Source organism: Botryllus schlosseri, chromosome 5 (genome assembly GCF_051294905.1).
Source record: "Botryllus schlosseri isolate E-star chromosome 5, Bs_hap1, whole genome shotgun sequence".
NCBI lineage: Eukaryota > Metazoa > Chordata > Ascidiacea > Stolidobranchia > Styelidae > Botryllus > Botryllus schlosseri.
Window position 1 is genome coordinate 16289344 of NC_137240.1, and position 19188 is coordinate 16308531.

At 40.8% G+C, this 19188-nt stretch overlaps 2 protein-coding genes across 2 annotated transcripts; both read right to left on the minus strand.

Moving 5' to 3' along the window:
* Positions 1-1390: 1390 nt before the first annotated feature.
* LOC145439239 (uncharacterized) lies at positions 1391-4885 on the minus strand. The gene is made up of 4 exons (XM_080316738.1): positions 4753-4885; positions 4429-4686; positions 4200-4350; positions 1391-2250 (listed from the first exon to the last, which is right to left on the minus strand). Exons 2-4 carry the CDS (start codon positions 4684-4686, stop codon positions 2063-2065), a joined length of 597 nt encoding a protein of 198 aa, XP_080172864.1. The 5' UTR covers positions 4753-4885; the 3' UTR covers positions 1391-2062.
* Positions 4886-15455: 10570 nt separating this feature from the next.
* Positions 15456-18891, minus strand: LOC145439240 (TBC1 domain family member 31-like). Its single transcript, XM_080316739.1, has one exon. It carries the CDS (start codon positions 18816-18818, stop codon positions 15576-15578), a length of 3243 nt encoding a protein of 1080 aa, XP_080172865.1. The 5' UTR covers positions 18819-18891; the 3' UTR covers positions 15456-15575.
* Between the last annotated feature and the right edge of the window lie 297 nt (positions 18892-19188).

Here is a 19188-nt window from a genome sequence, read left to right on the forward strand (position 1 = left end):
ACCGAAAAGATCATCGCTTTTAACAAATATGCCGGACCCGCCGGCCATCCGACAGTCGACGAGCATGTCCACATTCAAGTCAAAATACAAGCAATTTCTACTAAATGAATACTAGACCGTTCTCAAAAGTGCCGGACCACGACCTGACCTATCGATCTCGCCCTCCGTGACATGCTACCCCATTTTGTCGATTGCTTTTCTATACTATCTTATTTTACTTTTCATTCAGTGTGCATGCCTCCTCTTTACATCGCCCAGGCCAGGGGTCAGAATCTTTTTCGACCGAAGAGCTATACAGACCCAATATTTTCAGTCTTAACTCACAAAGAGCCATAAATGTCAATCAACTGTTGCGTCACGATAGAAAATTCGTGACGTACGAGTAGCACTAATACATGGGATTCGTAGTGCGCACCTTATTTTCTCTGCTCACATGCGCAGGTGGAGCCAAACATGGTCTCTACAGCAGTACATACATTGAAACCAATGATTAGTTATTGGTATTTTCTATGGATGTTTATGAATGACTAGATTTTGAACATTTTTACTCCCAAAATCAAGGAATATTCAAATTTTGTTCGAAATAAAGCGCAAAATGAGAGGTCAGGCGCGGGTGAGACACAAAAAGGCCAAGCTTCACCTGTGCTAGCGAAACTCATGGTAAATAGCTTAAAATTTAAAATCACTGACATTGCGATAATTTTGAAGTGGGTGTGAATCGCACTTTTTAATCAGTCGCAAATTTAGACCAATTTCAAGTCTTCCTATCTACATCGCTTGCTTTCCAGCAATTTGTTCCTTGAAGAACTCTATATCGTGTACTCTAGTGATCCAAAATATTACAATGTTAGACATTACTGCACATTCTTCCCTTGCAAGGACTCTGGTGTGACTCTGCATTAATTCGATCCAATTGATCCCACCATTACCTATGTCAAACAATTTTGTCGCTATGGGCCATTCTTTTGCGAGCCGGTTGAAACCGCGCTTATGTTTAGGAATCACAATTCAAAATGTCTAACTTCCGATTTTATTAACTTGTCCATTCAATTCTAGTGTTCTCAGCTTGACACGTATATCACTGTGTCATGACATTCCAATTGCTGCACCAGCATCCGCACCAGGAACAATATCTGAAGTTAGCTGTAGATATTAAGACTTGGCCTGACAGAAACCTCATCTTGCTAAATCATTCTTTCAATATAGGTATATGCATATAAAAGTCCAGCTCATTCTAATGATGACCAATCCTAGAGCTCTGTTTGGGTGTAATTCATTATGTGTGCAGTAAATATGTCATTTCCTTGACTACTGTTCGCTTAGAAACCCTCTATAATTTACGTTATCCTGGACTTGGAGCATTAAAACAGCAAAATATATCTCCAAGTACTGCCATATATATATGTATAACGGTCACGGAAACGAATGTCTCGGATAAATTACAATCGCATAGCTGCATAGTTACATAGTCAGAATAAATCATGTAATGTCATTCCTGCAATCGAATACATGAACCCGAATCACATTCACTCTCAGTGAATCAAGTTATGTAATAGACATATACCAATATTAGAGTATGGTAACAAGGAACCATCTACGGTCGAAAATGTCTCCATAGTGCAGAAAGTTGAGTAGTATGTATGAGCTGTATTGAACCAATAGAGGAGCTATACACTATGAAGACATGACATTGAATGCCCGCAGGTTGTCAGTTCTCCCAAAACTCATTGCGAAGTATTGCGCTCGTCGAAATCTATGCAATGCCGTAGCCGTAAACAAGGTGTCCGGTATAATTTGTAAGTTATTCCCATATATAGGCCTACTATTTGTAACATCTTGTGAATTATACAGACAAACTGCTATATCGCCACTTGAGATTAAAAAAGTTCAGCAAAGTCTGCTCTCGTATATTTAAACTAATGCAAGGAAAATAAAAGCGTAGAAACTTTCTCAAAAGTCAGACTAGTAATAGAATAATGAAGAAGAAATCTGAATTGCGGCGTCAGGAAAAGAAAACACGATGATAGCATAATTTCTCAATCGTTATTCTACGAAACCGCAATTAAATAATAGTATATCGACGTTTGGTGAGATCATAACCATTGTTTTGTCTTCTCCTTTCCAACGATTGGTAAGAGGAGTGTTTGGGCCACGGTGGAAGTTCCCTGTTATTTCCATTCCTCGAGTATTTGATTATGGGTTGGCGCGGGTTTCCTGATGCTTGCGAAGCCCGAGAAATCGTAGGGTGTGCTGAAGGATTGGATCAGAAATTTACATGAATAAATTTGCTATGCTTCCTCGCGTAGCTGTGGGAGTTGGATATGAGATAAGTGCAAAGGTTGAGGTAAAATCCCAAATCTCAGAATCCATCGAATAATCGGGCATGTTTATTTCAAAAATCAGTCATGCTTTTGTATTATTTTACCAAAATCGTTCTCTTTGTTTAGGCCCTCTTAGTCGGCTAAGCACTTCGAGTTCCTCGTCATTTTATTTTGCTTTCTGATACCTCTGAAGTCCCGATGGTTTTAAAAGTCATGCATTTCTGAATGCCATGTTAGCGCTTGCAAAAAAGGTTTAGAATAACAATATAATTCCAACCGCCTGAATGTTATGTTGGGTCGGTTCTAAGTCACCAAATTCATCATATTAATGAACAAAAAAGAAGAAAAATATCAAACGACCGTCCTTCTATAGCTATGCTGTCGCCAGACCTTAATTTATCGAGTAATAGGACTGCATGAATCTCTGATATGCGCATTGCGCACACGAAATTCCCATATTGCTTTTATCGCCACTTTACCGATGGCTCGAGCGAAATTTCGTATGGCATATCACACAAACTCCTTCATATGTTATCGATTCCAAAATTCCCCATGTATATCTAAATCAAGTACAATAGTTTTACTTGACAAAATATCAATGGTCGGGAGCTGTGAGAGATCTTTTGACTACACTATACATGTGGGATGATTATTATGCATCTGTATATGTCAGTGGTTTTAAACCTTTTTGACATCGCGGCACCCTCTGAAAGAGAAAATAGATAGTTCGCGGCACGCTAACACTTCGGCAACCCATGCTATTTCTAGGGTTGCATTTTAAACGAACGGTGTTTTAAAACACTTTGTTGAAATCATGTTTTAAACAGTGTTTTAAACAAAGGCCTTTAAAAAAATGTGTTTTTTTAAGTTGTAAAATTATGCCATAATTGTGTAAATACTAAAAAAAACATGTTGTATGAGCCTACGGACAATTACCACCCGATATAGGCGACGTTTATCGATATGGGATGGTTGAAACCCTCGAAATAGTCGGCTCAACAGCAATAGTACAGATATTTCGTCAAAGGAGCTATATTTACCCTATATTTTCAATTGTCAATGTCAATCCACTGTGATGTCACAATTGAATATTCGTGACGTCATGGCTTTGAAGTATAAAAATAAATAAATAAAATGTTTTAAACAAGGGCCTTGTTTTAAACGTGTTTGTTTTAAGTTGATTTTTGTTTTTACTGCAACCCTATGGCTATATCACTGTTCAGCACAAGATTGTGATGGTGGTGACTAAAAAAAGGTCTCTGCTTTCGGCCAAGCCGCAATGGTGTTACAATTGTAAAAAATATAGCTTTTCATCTGCTCATGACATACAATGTACAATGCGATACACATGGCACACTGCGATGTAATGAACAGATATAGAGATGTTCAAACGACGGTACCTTGATCTAACATTCATCCCAGCCTATAGTGCCCGATGTAGCAGTGATCGAATTTTAAGCTGTATTTCTTTAGACCACTTCCTTGCCCCTTTCGATTGATTTCACGTAAAAGTCGTTAATCGGGACTTTCTTTGGACTTTTTTCACGCCATACCAGCGAGCGACATAGGAGTGGAGCCGCATTAAACCTCAGAAGCAACAGAAACGTGCAACCGAGGAGCGAGAATAGAACTATGGTACGACTGCTTCGATAAATGGATTACGTAGGAGACGGCTTTATTGCTGGTAGTGGCCTTTTATTGGTCATCGGTTTACCCAAATGCTACTAAGAAATTTGGCTGTCCTGAATTTGTGTTATATGTCGACGACGGCGACCCTCTTTACTTCATTTTATCGCGCACCCCTGAGAAATCTAGTCAGCACCCCGGTTGAGAACCACTGGTATATGCGGTTGAGGTCGAAAGCAGCACTCTGCTTACCGGTTTTTGGTCTCTTTCGGTATGCCCTTGCAGTGGGTGACGAATGCCACGAATTCTCTGGAATGCAATCCAATCCTGCCCACGAAAGCAGCTGGCTACCTGTCGTACTAGGTCGTCGTAATGGCCGTTTGGGTTTGCCGAATTCCTTTTGCTATAAGCATTAATATCACATTGTATTATTAAATATATAATGCATATTTGTCAAAACTATCTAGATTTTGATACACACCTGACTGAGAAAACGAGGGGCACTCATTGGTCTGATTATCCTGGTTTTGCACTGGGCCGCAGCGTGGTCCAATCGCAAAGACTCTAGCTTGAGTAAATATATTTCCTTTAACAATTTCGCACGGGACGCCTGTTTCTCGCTGTCAAGTTTTTCCACGTCGCACGTCAGCCTGCGACTGAGGCGTCGATTTCTTTTCGCAGCTTCACGTCTTGACGTTAACGTCAGGGAATACGTGGACGTGGTCACTTCCTCGATCATCTATTACGAGAATTATCTGCCGAGGAACTGCTATTAATGTGCAGAAACTTGATCTATATCGTTCACCTTACCGACGTCTTTTCAAAATCTATATATGCCTATAGCGAATCTGCTGCGGCCAAATGATTGTGCTTGTTTACCGATGATTCCAGGACATGGGTTTCGCGATTGCTTATGCAAACGTTGTTGACAAGGCTAAATGTATTTAATCTAACTCACGATTCCTTTTATTTTGTACTTGTTCGCACGTCATATTTGCTTGTCTCTGAACTCCATAGTGTGATTTACAAACCACTCCCAGTGTGCGAGCACTATGCTGATCGTTTGATTTATCACATAATTGATTCCTTGAACCAGAGAACTTATGAAACTGTTTGCGCTCGGAACGCGATAGGGCCTACTTACAGTGGACTGTCAACAATTTGCTAACGTTAATATTCGGATATACTTGTTCAAAATCAAATCGATTTTCACTTTATGAAAGGACCATGCACAATGCTAAATGCATACAGCAGCAAGACAGAAGTATGTGCACTTGCGCCTATATATATTGTAAGTTCAACTACTCAGACATGTGAAACTATATTACACTCCGTGTTTTCTTTACAGGTGTTTGGTATTAATGCATCTTACGAATGATTTACACTGAAAAAACTCACATGACTCTGCTATGATCTCATTGGCTTCGATTTAACTTCCCAATATAGTTCGATGGATATTTATCGGACATAAAGTATGATTAAAATTCCATCGTTCATTAAAATAGCTGGACGATTGCATCAGGGTGTTTGTGTTTTTCTTGATGCAATTTGTCAGTAACATGCATTAAAAAACCTTTGGCGGCAAGTCATCATGATAGGCCTGCTCGACTACCCTTGAACGTGGCCCAGTAGCTACTCCAGGGTTTTCCCATCAGCCATACGTCTGTAACACCATTGGTCATGATCATAATCTAATTTAATATCGATCATGGATATCCATTGTCCAACCTTTACGTATTCACGGTTGCATTCCGATTACCTCCGTGACGTACGGCTGCATTCCAGTGGACACTGGACAGTCGTAATGGACCACCTGAACTCGAAATATCTATATTGGCAATCGCGTCGTCGAGAGCCCTTGTGGTTTATGCCATCCAGGGCTGGTGTGGACTGTGGAGTCGGTAGACTTTACCACCGACTCCAACCCTGACTCTAACAGTATTGCCAATCTACTTCGAAAAATATATGCCACAGTGACGGTTAAATGACTATCATATAACCATTAAAAATATGCAAACACATGACTAATGATGATATGCAAAATTGTTTCATTGTGGCACATAATCATTCACTATGCAATTAACATGGAAGAGTGCCTTTCTAAATATCCTTCCTTTTTAATATTTTATAAGTTTTTGTATCATGGACTCTCCAATAGCCTAATATGTATGAATCCTTCAACGATGACAAATACCCAATCCTGTATAATTAAAATGCAGATAAAACAATCAAAGTGTAGCTCGTGTGTATGAGTCAGAAACTAATACAGATATGTAACTTACTAATTTTCTCATTACACACTATACTGATTACAAGCACACACACTCTCGCTACTATAGTAAACATATTGGCCAGAAACGAAATAGGAAGTACTCAAATAGCATATGTCTATCTACATGCACTTGGACTAGGACTTGCAGTCCTTCTTAATCATTTGTCCGACCTAAGCAGCTGAGCTACACTACAAATATTTTCAATTTAGTTCGGTATGGGAATCAGCGTTTGGTTATGTTTACATAAATTTAACAATTTGACAAAACCAGAAGATGTATTTAATCTGTTACAGTATCATATGGTATAATTACAAATACTGCATTACGAGGATGCATATTGCGATATTCTTCCTCTATGCTACTGAGTTGCAATTAGCAAATGATGTCCAATTTTATCAATATCGTTACTAATAATAGGTACTGATCAGAGGTGGTCAGTAACGAAGTACTTCTACTATTTCGAAGTACTCAAGTAGTTTTACTCTACGTCTGGTACTTACTCAAGTAAATCTGATTTTCACTACTTCTACTTCTACTTCGTAATGTTTTGTGATCTACTTACTTACTTTTCGCTATTTTCAGTTTCTCAAGTAGGAGTAGTTCAATCCTCCAATCAGGAAGATAGCCTGAGTAATTTCGGGGCTGTTTTTACGGAGTATCAATCATTTAATTTTCATAAAAGTTGAGTAAAGCCCGGAATTATCGTCGCGCTTCGCGAGGTGGATACGGAGTAACCAGTATAATTTCACGATGGTATCGGTGAATATAATTTAGGTAGCGAGTTGGCGTGGTTCCGTTCACAGCACATTGTCGCCCTTCGCCCATATGAAAATTTCATCACAGTTTATATGGCTCATCATAACGTTTGAACGTTTGAATCTTTCTGGAATTAAGACATGATGTACATTTTCCGCTTTTAGAAGTAGTATTTATATTTCACTTTCAATTCCCAGTATCATACTTTGAGTTCTAATTAGTATCAGTACTTTTGTCTGGATAACATAGGCCTAATGTTGAAGTATAAAACCAAGTGAAGTAATGACTTTAATTTCCGGAAATAAAGCTACATAATATGGCATTTTCACGATCCGCCATATTTTCTATTAACGTTTACTAATCGCGCAAAGTGTTTACACCGTATTCTATACAACTTTTCCATATTGCTCTTCGACTAAACTACGGGCGTTATAATATGGGGGAGGGCGCCATACCATGGTATTTTCTAAAATGTGCTGTTCGAGTAAACAGAGGATTAGTGTCGCTTTTTCATATCAATACTATCATTTTCATCTCATGATGCGGACGAATGCTTATGCTGTCGAAAATTGGATACCTCCTGGTATGCATCAATATCAAGCTCTGCGCCTTTCGCATAGCTCAATTTCCAGCTTTTGACAATCCATGCGAACGAACTACGACTGTTTTCACAACTACTTAGTTACTTGAGTAGATTTAAAGTCAGCCAATTCGACTTCTACTTCAAGTAGTTTTAGGTTGGTTATGGAAGAAGTACTTCTACTCGCACTTGAGCAGATTTTTTTCGTCGCTACTTCTACTTCTACTTGAGTAGCTTTCTTGACTACTTTGACCACCTCTGGTAGGCCTATTGATTGTGCATAAAATCCTATTCTAGTTATTATTAGCAATTTAAAGATACCTGAAAGCAATTGCTTTCATAATAATGACGTTGGAGTCGGTGTCCAAGTCAAGGTCATTTTCACAAACTCCGACTCCAGTCAGTATTTTTTCCACGACTCCGACCCCGATTCCAGGTACTATAGTTTTAACGAATCCGACTCCAAGTCGTGCTAAAAAGAGACTTCGACTCCAACTTCGACTCCAATAGCCAACTCCGACCTCACAGCCCTGATGCCATCACTGTTTGCTTGCAAAATAGCTTGCACATGGAAATTTATAATTTTATAAGCAGAACACCCCACTCCCATCCTATAAACACGACGGCGTCGTGGGCACAAAAGACAGCCGCGACAACTTTAGGCGTCGTCAGCTGTGTGTCGTCATCTATCTCCTTTTTAGATAGGTTTTCCGAAATAGCGTTTGCGATGAAAACAACTTTAATTAATTATATACCTTTTCGTCGGATAATAAAACATTTTGAATAAGTCGAAATGTCAACTAATAAAGTAGACTAATTCACGACAAAACGTGAAAGTAGATTCACGTCAGCACTATCGGATCGCAAGCTGTTCGATAAACACTCTCAACAAAGGTCAGTTTAAGCATAGCTTTTCGATCCATACTGGTGGCGATGTCGGTGACCTATATACAATCAATCCCAATGACTAGAATAGGCAGGACATAAACAGCACTTCGACACCTCCCGCGCCCCCAATCGTTGGTCTTGGGCCCCCATAGGGTGATCAACAAGACTTCTGACAGCGATGCAACCTTGGGCGGGAGGCAAATTATTCATGAAGTCATGGGAGCTCCCCTGTGGGACACCTCGCAGAACCGTACATCCTTCTACAGGCAATTTCATCACTACCCTTTTATACATACGATTCTTAGACGCACACACACACTCACAAACACACCTTATGGAAGCTTCCAGTTGCCAAATAGAGCTTGTATTACAATTAGGCGATCGTTTCACGGATGAGCCCAAATCGCTGACATTAAGCGATTAACAATAAGTATGAATTTCGGGCCCAGTGGTGCGGAGCGTGAGATATTTTTGAATAAATGAAAGAATTTGAATAATAATGTAGGTGCGTGTATATTACGGTCACCATATTTTGGAAATATGAAAAGAGGACACTTCTTGAAAATTTTCAGACTCACAATACTGGTGGGAAATCTAGAAGAAATGGTAAATTTTTCCCGACCTCGTGGTTGGTTGACTAAAAAAGGGTCAACTTTCCGGCTCAGCTCCCGAAATAGCCGGTGGAGAGTTACTTCACTGCTCATTTATGTCGGAGGGGTTTGATTGCAGGGACAGAATCATTAGGCGCCAGCCATTTAAGCAGCCGAAAATCTATATAGAAGGCTTTGGAATATGCGTCGGTTTGATGGCCGTCAATCATTTTGGGAGCGCACTTTTTGGAGTCGCGTGTAGCGTGCCTTCGTGTGTCCCGGAACGGTAATTACCGGGACTAACAGTCCTCAACCCCCATACTGAACTGACACACCTAGACCCAATCAACTCAACGACCTCGGGCTACTCTATAAGTGGTGTATCCACTGGTACAGTTGTATCCCATAATTGAGAATGCAGCTAAATTCAACTCTGGGTATTTGCGGACAAATTTGTCGACTTGTACTCGCGTCATGTGCACGACTCAAGACTAGGACGGCCAAAATAGGTATTTTGTCTTGACTACGAACAATAGTTAAGTCACCACATAACTAGTGTACTATTTCGTCTGTCAGTGCTGGTAGTTGGAAAATAGCGCCAGAAACCTTTAAGAATGAGGAGAATGCGAGCCATTCAATATCTCCCAAGCAGAGTTGTAAGAAAGCGATTGAACGTAATTTGAATTCGAAACTGCACACTGTACAGTGAACACAATGACTTGAACTCGGGTCACGACAGTACGACAAGACTATAGGCCCATAGGGTTACCATATTTTTGTGGCTCTAATTCCGGACACTCGTTAACGCCCCCTAGCGGATTCCAAAATGAAATATGAGTACATTGTTTGTCAAATATGACGTCGCACTGGCAAAGCTTTGCCTGTCGACCAGAGGTGGTCACGATCCGGTACAGGAGTATGAGGTTGTGCATGTGTTGTGTGTGGTAAGTCGTAACCACTAATGAGGACAGAAATTATATTTTTTCAGCCCCTCCCTCCCAAAGATACACTGATCTTGGGCCCCCTATAGGGTAATAGGTGCAGCTTCTAGGTCAGAGGTCTCAACCACGCGGCCCGCGAGGACATTTTTGCATTTCAAGTATTCGACAACATATTCCAGTGTCATATATCTTTTTTAGATTTAAGAATTTGAAGTTCACTCTAAAACTACTACAATAACCTGAAATCTCAACAAACCTCACTATCACATCACTTCTAAAATCTACCGCGCTGTGGAAGATCGCTATTCGTCACATTTCTAGTTCATCATGATAAAACATGACCCGTTGATGATTCGTGACTAAGAATTGTGATTTTGTTTGGTGCGACCTTTCGTCAAATTATTGGATTTTGGATAAACTGGATCATAAACTAAAAATGACTCGAGTCGAGTCTGGTCAAACGCTGAAATCAGAGAAAGACTTGCGTCTCAGAATAGTGACTTGGTAATCCTACGGACGCAACAATCTATGAAACTGTCATCGGGAATAGTAATATATCAAAAGGCCGTAGCTTGAGTTGCGTGGGATATATAGATATCTAATCAGGTCAGCATGGAAACCATTGGCATTCTGTGGCCCCCGTGACGTTAATTTGGATAAATCCTAATTATTGTTTGTTCTCTTCATACATGTTATTATCAGTGGCGAGTAAGGTAGTGGTACGCGCCACAGCTGTAACACAAATGGATTCTTCGGCGATTGGACATTTTTATTTCAAGTGTTCTTAACCAGGGGTTCGTAGCCCCTTCGTGGTACGAAGCACCACATCAGAGGGTATGAGATGCATTGTGGAAATAGGCCTATATGCTGTGGAATATTTTCTGGTCCAATTTATTCAACTGGAAAATATTCTTCGCGATACGCGCGATTTTATGTTAATGGGCTTTCTGATTTTTACATAGGGTACCTATGTGTTGAAATTGTGTTGAAAATGGACAGGGGCACGGGCAATCTTGTTGAAAGCACAAGGGGTAGGATCGCTAAATAGGTTAAGAAACAATGTTTTACTATGTCACAATAATAATTACACTAGTCAACATACATTTTGGTGCCAAGAAAGTTTGAACGGTTTTAGGGTATTTTTAGGTCGCTAAATCTATAAATGACATCAGTTTTTCTGAATTAGCTCGATTTTTTTAAAATTATTTCATAGTTTTGGTTCGAGAAGTGCTAAAAATACGCAAATTGTGGCATAGATAAAATGCTCTTTGTATACTACGGATCTTTGTATACCGCGGTTATAGGGCGTTCATATGTCGCTGAATCCGAAAATGATATTAGTTTTTTCGAATAGACCCTATTCTTTGAGATATTCCACATTTTTGTTTGGAAAAGTTCTTAAAATACGCAAATGTAGGCATAGGTAAATTTCTCTTTATACTACAACTTCGATGACTTCACATCTGTCTCTTCAAGTGTGTGCATACAGTATTGTTCTATTTCTGAAGCGATATCGTTGAAGACGCAATCGTTAACGCAGAGTCCTGTTTCATGTGAAAACCAAGAAAAAATTATAAAAATTAGGCGATATTAGCGGCAAACAACATATTTTTGCAATCAAAAACAGGTGCTGTCAAAGCCCAAACACTGCGTTCAGTAACGCTCAAAGTTCAGTTAGTAAGCTGTAAAAGCACGCTAATCAATCATATACCTTAGTTTTAAGTAAAAGCCCTTCGATGTCTTTGCAGTAAAAAAGTTCATCTTGTAGGCTAAAATACGGAATTAATTCTTTCTCTCTTGTACGGTAAAATGTTATTCAAGCTCCAGTTCGAGGGCAGTTTTTGTCTTGGAGTCGGGTACTTCCTCATAGTGAGGCACAGATCGCCGAGAAGATTATAAATCTGCGTATTTCCAAGTATTCTGCTTACGACGATTAAATAAAATAAATATCAAATAGATAAATAAAAAATATCGATATCTCAAAAAGTAGAGCCAATTCAGAGAAACGGATGTCATTTTCGGACTCAGCAGTCCAAAAATATACCTAGAAACCATTAAAATATCTTTGGTACTCAAGAAAAAGTTGTTTTTTGTTGGCCAGTGTTATATTTAAGCTGTTATTGATATGTTTCAATATTAATCGCAGAAAATCTAGCGCTGGTGTAGTTTGACTTTGGCAATGTCAGTAACAATAGCCTACTTATCACGACTATATCAGAAACCTGGATTAGGCTACACCGCTCACATGCTCTGATATCAGATCAATCTTTAGTATATTTTAAAATATTCTACATAAAATTGTGGCACGTCAAAGTTCCACTAGCTGCAATATTATAACCCGACAGCTTTTACGATGTCATCATGCGTCCTCACGCATGCTGTCTATAACTCATTATTTAAACAAATTATGCCTGCACAAAAATTAATTTATTCAAATATTTGAAAATGTGTTTTTTTTTATGCCAAGCGTGAATAGTAGGCCTATAATAGTAAATTACATTTTCAGGGTGTTTCTGGAATGCCTGTCTGCAAGGTGCCGTCAAATAAGGCGTACTTGGATATTTTACATTGAATATACCCATATTATTGATGCTGCGGCCCGCGGCGTCATCAGAAATTAGGAAGTTGGCCCGCGAGCACATTTAAGTTTGAGACCTCTGTTCTAGGTCCTAGAAGGCTTGCTATTTGCATCTGCTGGTCGTTAAATTTTTTGAATTAATTCTGTCTATAACATTGGTTCTTCCATATATTACTATACAGTTTTGATCCTCTCTCCGCCCACATGATCAGAGTTAGCGGTAAAGCTGGTGGAGGATGATGACTTCGAAAATGCATGGAGCGTAATTGTACAATTGTACATCGTTAAGTCATGTTCACTTGTTCAGGTCATACCGATAAAAATATTTACCAGCTTAATGCCGGTGCGCACCACTGAGCTATTTAAACACCGCACATCCGGTGGTTTCCAACCTTTTATGGTCGCGATTCCATTTCCAATTTGAATATGTTGCGTGGGCTAGCTAAAAATTTAATAGGCTGATTACTAGAAAAAGGCTAGCAGCTTTGCCCAGAATTACTCACGGCCTATTTTGGAAGCTGATTACGTTCAACATCTTCGCGAACCCCTGAATAAAGGCAAACGACCCCCAGGTTTAGAGCCACTATCATTAAATAAAGCATTTTAGCCAGTGGTTCTTAACCTTCTTTGTCCAGCGCCCCCTTTAATAAATTGTCTGGGTCTGCCCCCCCCCCCTATTTTAAGGACTGCAGTAAAAAAACAATGGGTTACTAGTCGAAGTTCGATTTCGGACTTCACTATTAGGCCACTCGACTAATGTACGGTATAATGATTGTATGTGCTATTTTCGGGATCAAATCCAGGTTGTTATAACAACCAGCGAGGAAGCCCTACGGCGGGGGTGGCCAACCTTTTCAGCCAAAGGGTCACATTCGATTGACGAACTATTGCGCGGGCATAGCTCAATAATAATGTCACTTCACTATATTGCGGGCCTGCGGTATATCGCTGGGCTAAGTTTGCAAGGACTGGACTATTCGGCGCCTGAACATATCGATATCGAAAGCTTCGACCAACATGCGTAAATCATTTTGTGCCTAGGTTTCATAGTCAACGGTCTTTCTGCAAGCGCAAACGCAAGGTCGCATATGCTGAACGACACTTTGTCTCGTATCGCGAATATAGTTAGACTCAATCTGATACATTAGGAGTTCTTTCATTTTCACAAAGGGGTAACAATATTAAAAGCAAGAAATCAAGTGACAACATGTTGCGCGCAGCGTGTAGAAATTTCTTACTTTTGATAAATCTATCGCAAATTATTCTGCTTTATTGTAGTGTACGAAGATCTACCAAAATGTGACTGGCTCGTGGATCTGCCAATGCCTCGGAACTGATATTTTAGTCACCACATCTCAAGTGTTGCGGCCAGACTAATCAAATTTTTGGTTGGCCTTGCAAGTTCACAATCTGTGCAATCCATTTTTGATAATATTACTGATTTCGGAAATTACCTCGCGGGCCACTCAAAACCTTCTCGCGGGCCACGGGTTAGCCGGCCCTGCCCAACGGGCTCATAGCATTTGGTTCGAGATCAATGTAAATTGTACACATCCCGAATTCTCGTCTGCGATTGGCAATACGAGAAGTTAATTGTATTGGGTTTTGTTTTATTGCTTTGTGTGACTACTAAATCAACAGAGAACGTGGTAGAGATCTCTGCTCACATTAAATTTAGTACTGTACCAAGCTCTCAACTCTAACATGAATGTAGGTAACAACACTAAGCAATATCATCCTATTCCTTTATGATACGATGAAGAAATATACTGACGATTTAATTTTGTAGCTCTCAAATACAAGTATATTTAGTTAATCATTTGGCCAAAAAGCTTCAAAACATCTTTGATGTACAAAAGGCATCACTCTCAAAAGTTGTATAGTTCAGTGCCTTTTCGATTTCGACACGATGTGTGCTGCAGGATACAATACCTACCTAGTTCAAAACATTTTGTGGAAAATAACCCGAGCTATCAGTATCAGTATCAGTTTATTAATATGTTCATCATTTCAAAACACCACAAAACTGCGATACAATGAAAAGATAGGAAGGTGTCGGAACGACTTGGAGTAGCTAGCGTGACGGGAGTGTTTTAACGGGGAATTGGAAATTCAAAAGTACGCCAAATTCATTTTACATGAATTAAAATAAACCACTGCATTCATGGAAGCATGGCCGGTGGATATTTCGCAATGAGCGTAACGAAAAACGTTGCGATTTCACAGATTTTGTCGAATGTTAGTTTACAATGAGAACTCAGGGATATATAGAACTGTTGTTCTACTATATAATCATATGTCCTAACTACACCATCTACTGCGTGATAATTTTCATTCAGCGCCCCCCATACCATGCCCCTGATCCCAGCGATCCCGTCTATATTGTTCAGTGGTTTCCGCCCACTTCAAAATCCAAATCGGCTGAAGACAAGATTAGGAAACACTGATTCAAACGATTTTAACCGAATCTAGGAATGCGTTCTGCTGTAATTGCGATCACAATAAGACTTATTTCGAATCTGCCCAAAAATAATGTTAATTATGAGTCCACATCAAGCCTTCAAAATTCTGGACATTTAGGCATATTTTCGAATTTCCTCCCGGACGCAGATTTAACAGTGAAATTCCGGACATATGGCAACCCTAGACTAGACCCTATGCGCCCCGCCTAGCACTTGACTAAATGATGAATTGTAAACGACTGAACTCCTTTTATCAGATATCGTTCTTTACTGAGTACAGAACATACAATGCGTTATACCTGAGTCAAACTTATATATGTAAGATTGGCTACAGGGACTTGGTTACAACTTACAACCCTGTATTAAACTAATGATGACAAACATCAAAAGCACCCGTCGTGGCCCGACGATTGAAAACCAACGACCTACACTAGCCCAGCTCACAATGTTTCTTTTATTCAATGAATAGTAAAAGTACTACCGTACAAAAATATCGCGCAAATCCTAGTAAATCGAAGTATACCGACGCTAATGAATAAACTAGTCGACAACACGTAAAATCAAGCTTGCAGGTATGACGGAGGCGGATCCCGTCTAGCGCGTTCTGACACCAGCCTTTGCCTCAAGTCACGGACTTCGCTCATCAATCGCTTCTCCCTCTCGTCGAAAGTCCCACGGCCTCTTTCGGTAGTAAATATCGAAGACGTCACCGCGGATTGATCATCAACCTGAGTCGAGCCTGGCTGAAATCGTGAGGACAAGTCGCGGGTTGTAGGCGGTTCTCTGCGATCGGGGAAGGAATCGAGATCTCTACGGTAATTCGACACGTTTGCCTTTTCCAATTCCATAATCCTCACGCGTTCCGCCTGCGCTTTAACCAACTCCTGTTCCAGATCAATTAATCTCTTTTTTGCCTCTTCCAATTCCGTGTCTTTCGCGTCCAAGAGATCGTGTAACTTGTTGTTGATATCAAGTTGCTTTTTGCGGTAATCACGGTTGCTGCTTAGCACTCGCTCCAAATCGTTTTCCCGCCTTTTTACATCGAGTAAATACTGCCGGGCGACGCCGGACTGCTGCTCGGCTGACTGCTTGTCAATTTCCTTCTTCCCTATTTGTTCTTCCAGTTTCCGAGCCGCCGTCAATTCCGCGTCGGTTTGCTTTTGCCTCAACCTCTGGTACAGTCTGCTCTCGGCGGTTTCTTGATGACGGTAATCGTTGGTCCTTCCTTCGTTTACAAGTTCCATTTCGGCTTCGTGTTCGGCCATCTTCTGCTCCAGTTTCACTCTTTGTGCTTCCAATTGCAGGCCTTCGATTTCTACGTCTTCCACGGCTGCGGCAGTCTCGTGTTCGCGAGTACGCGCTGTCCTGTAGATCTCCTCTTCGAGACGCTTCAAAGCCGTCTCTTTTCGCATTTGTTGATGCTGGACGAACCTAGAGCGAGCCGCGTCAAGGAGTTGTAACTCTTTCACGCGTAACTCTCTTTTCATGGCGCCAAGACGAATCCGTTGCGACGACAGTTTCTCGTTTTCATCTTGTAATATTTTTCTTCGCTTCTCTTCCGCGTCGAGAAGCATCTCTTGCTTCTGATACCAAGCCTCGTCGTCCAGCCGTCTGCCCGCTAGTTCTCGAGCCAGCTCTTCCGTTACTTTCTTCTCTCTCAAGTATTCGATTTCGTCCTGCTTGATTTTTTCGCGCTCCTTGGCTTGGTAATCCACGATGAACTCCGGGTATTTGTTAAATACAGGATAAGCGACGCCTTTAGGTAGAGGCTTGAATTCCTCCGCCACGGATTGCATTTGATCATTCTCAGGCGTGCAATCCATGAGGTGGTAAGTCTCGCGTATTATTGCCTTCAGGTCCACAGAGTTTCGGTTGTGGAAGAAAAACTTGATGTCATCACCACTCTCAGTGCGTAAAAGGACTCCACGACAAGTAATGCAATAGGCGATGACCGCGTAAGTCAAGAACATCGGCTTGTTGGAGAATACATGATCGAAAAACTTGAGCCATTCTGCTCTGGTAAAGACTTCAGTAAAGAGAGTCTGCAGCAAGGGCCAAGCGTAATGCTGAGTGGTAACTTTGAACTTGATGAAGTGATGGAGCAATTTCTTATCTCTGCAACTCAAGACGTTTTCGATCACCCCCAAAATGCCCAGAGGCGGATTCGGGAAGAACTCGAACCAGTGCTGGGACCAGTTCATCAAAAGAGTGACCACCATCTCGAAACACACCAAGTGGTTGTTTTGAAACAGCTTCACAAACGGAAACACAACGCCCGGTAAAGAATCGTGCTCTGCGAAGATGGGGGACCAGTGTGCGAGGGCCGACAATATTTTTTGCATGGCCCGCTGAAGCCTTCTGCTTTTTAAAGGATACTTCTCAATCAACGAGGTGTATGAAATATGTACTCCCTTTTTCACCAAGGCCGAAAAAGCTTGCGTGTTTTCTGGAAGTTGTAACATGTTCCTCCAAATGAACATCCTATACTGTTCAGGATAGCTTCCGTAGCCTCTGAGCACTTTCAACAGACGTACTTTCGACAGTCCATTTGGTAGCGCATCTTTTGACTCAGATAAATCTTCTGTCAAGTACTTCTTATACATCCGGCCCGTAGAAAGACTAGCATTCGCTGGCCGTTTGGACAGATTCATGGAACCACTCTTTTCATTCACAGTAGTGTTGTCACCACATTCTGTTCTTTCAGTCGCATTTGATAGCTTGCTTTTCCAAATGTCACCAACAACTTTCACCAGAGGCCCAGGCGGCTTGTTAAAATCAGCACACAATGCTGAGACATTGTAGAAAACAAGAGACCCACCAACAGTGATGCAGACGATATAATGACCGTTGGGGTCTACTACAAAGCTGGAAATTTTATCGTCATTCCACGGAGATAAAATCTCCCACATCAGGCGACAGGTATTAATATCAATGAATTGAGTATAGCCATCTTGAGACAGTACGCCCAGTATTTTGTTGGCACCGTTGTCAAAATTCTCAGGTAAAAATGAGATATCTTTTACCGCCGAGACATATTCAGGCATCTGCACTATGCGTATGAGTCTCAGTGTTTCGAGAGAGTACACATGTAGAATGCTACATTTTCCAGCCGCTACTAATGTTTTTCCATTTTTAGCTATTGCGAAACTCTTGTAGTCAATAGGATCTGCTTGCGTGCATTTCAGTTGGTATCTCCACTCCAGCGTATCAGCATCCCAAGCGAAAATTGTATTGTCCTTGAAGCAAGTCATTATCAAATTTGTTGAAGGTATAAAAAAGACTTTTCGAATGCCGACTGACATCATCACATTCAATTTTCTTTTCCTTTCAAACGTCTCAACATCCCATAACTGGGCTGTATCTTGAGATGTAGTTATGGCGGTGTTACCAGCATCATTCAATGAGATTGTATGAACAGCAGTCTCATGGCCGCGCATCCAACTAATGAGCTCCTTTGACTCGGAAGAATAACATTTCAGTGATGTATCAGCCAAGGCTATAATGTATTCTGAGCTTGTCTGCAGGCCCGTGGCAATGCAAGTACAAGCTTGACCAGTGTTCTGTATCACAGAAAATCGATTTTCGACTATATCAAATACATACACCGATCCCAAATGATCCCCAGCGATGAGTTTAGGGGCACCATGAATGAATGATGCTTTCAGAAAGCGGTGTCTTTTCCCTGACTTGATTCCATTGCCCGTATTGCAAATTGTGCATATTATTCCTTCGTTAGCGGACGGATTTGGCTTACGAGACCATATCCGACCGCTACTTTTTCCAGTGAGATCCAGAGTAATCATCGATGCCGCTGATCCAGTACAATCCTAGTTCAATACGGTACTGCAAGTCAGATAAGAAATTGATTATCGGCATTATTTAGATAAGCTGAAATAGCCAAATTCGCCTAACATAAAAGGAACCCCTGATGATACTTGCAGCAATAAGATGCTACCCGTTAACATCTCACGGATCAATCTGCACCACCGAATGATACAGGCAACAGTACGAATGTTTTTACTTTCCACTCCGTTGATCATTTTGAATCGGCCGGGTAACGGATTCTACCTTCGTCATCTAACAGCTGTATTTCTTCCACTATTTCGCACGCTGAATGACGCTAGAGACTCAATGTTTTCGCCCGAAGCGGCAATTATTTGAACAAGCAAATAG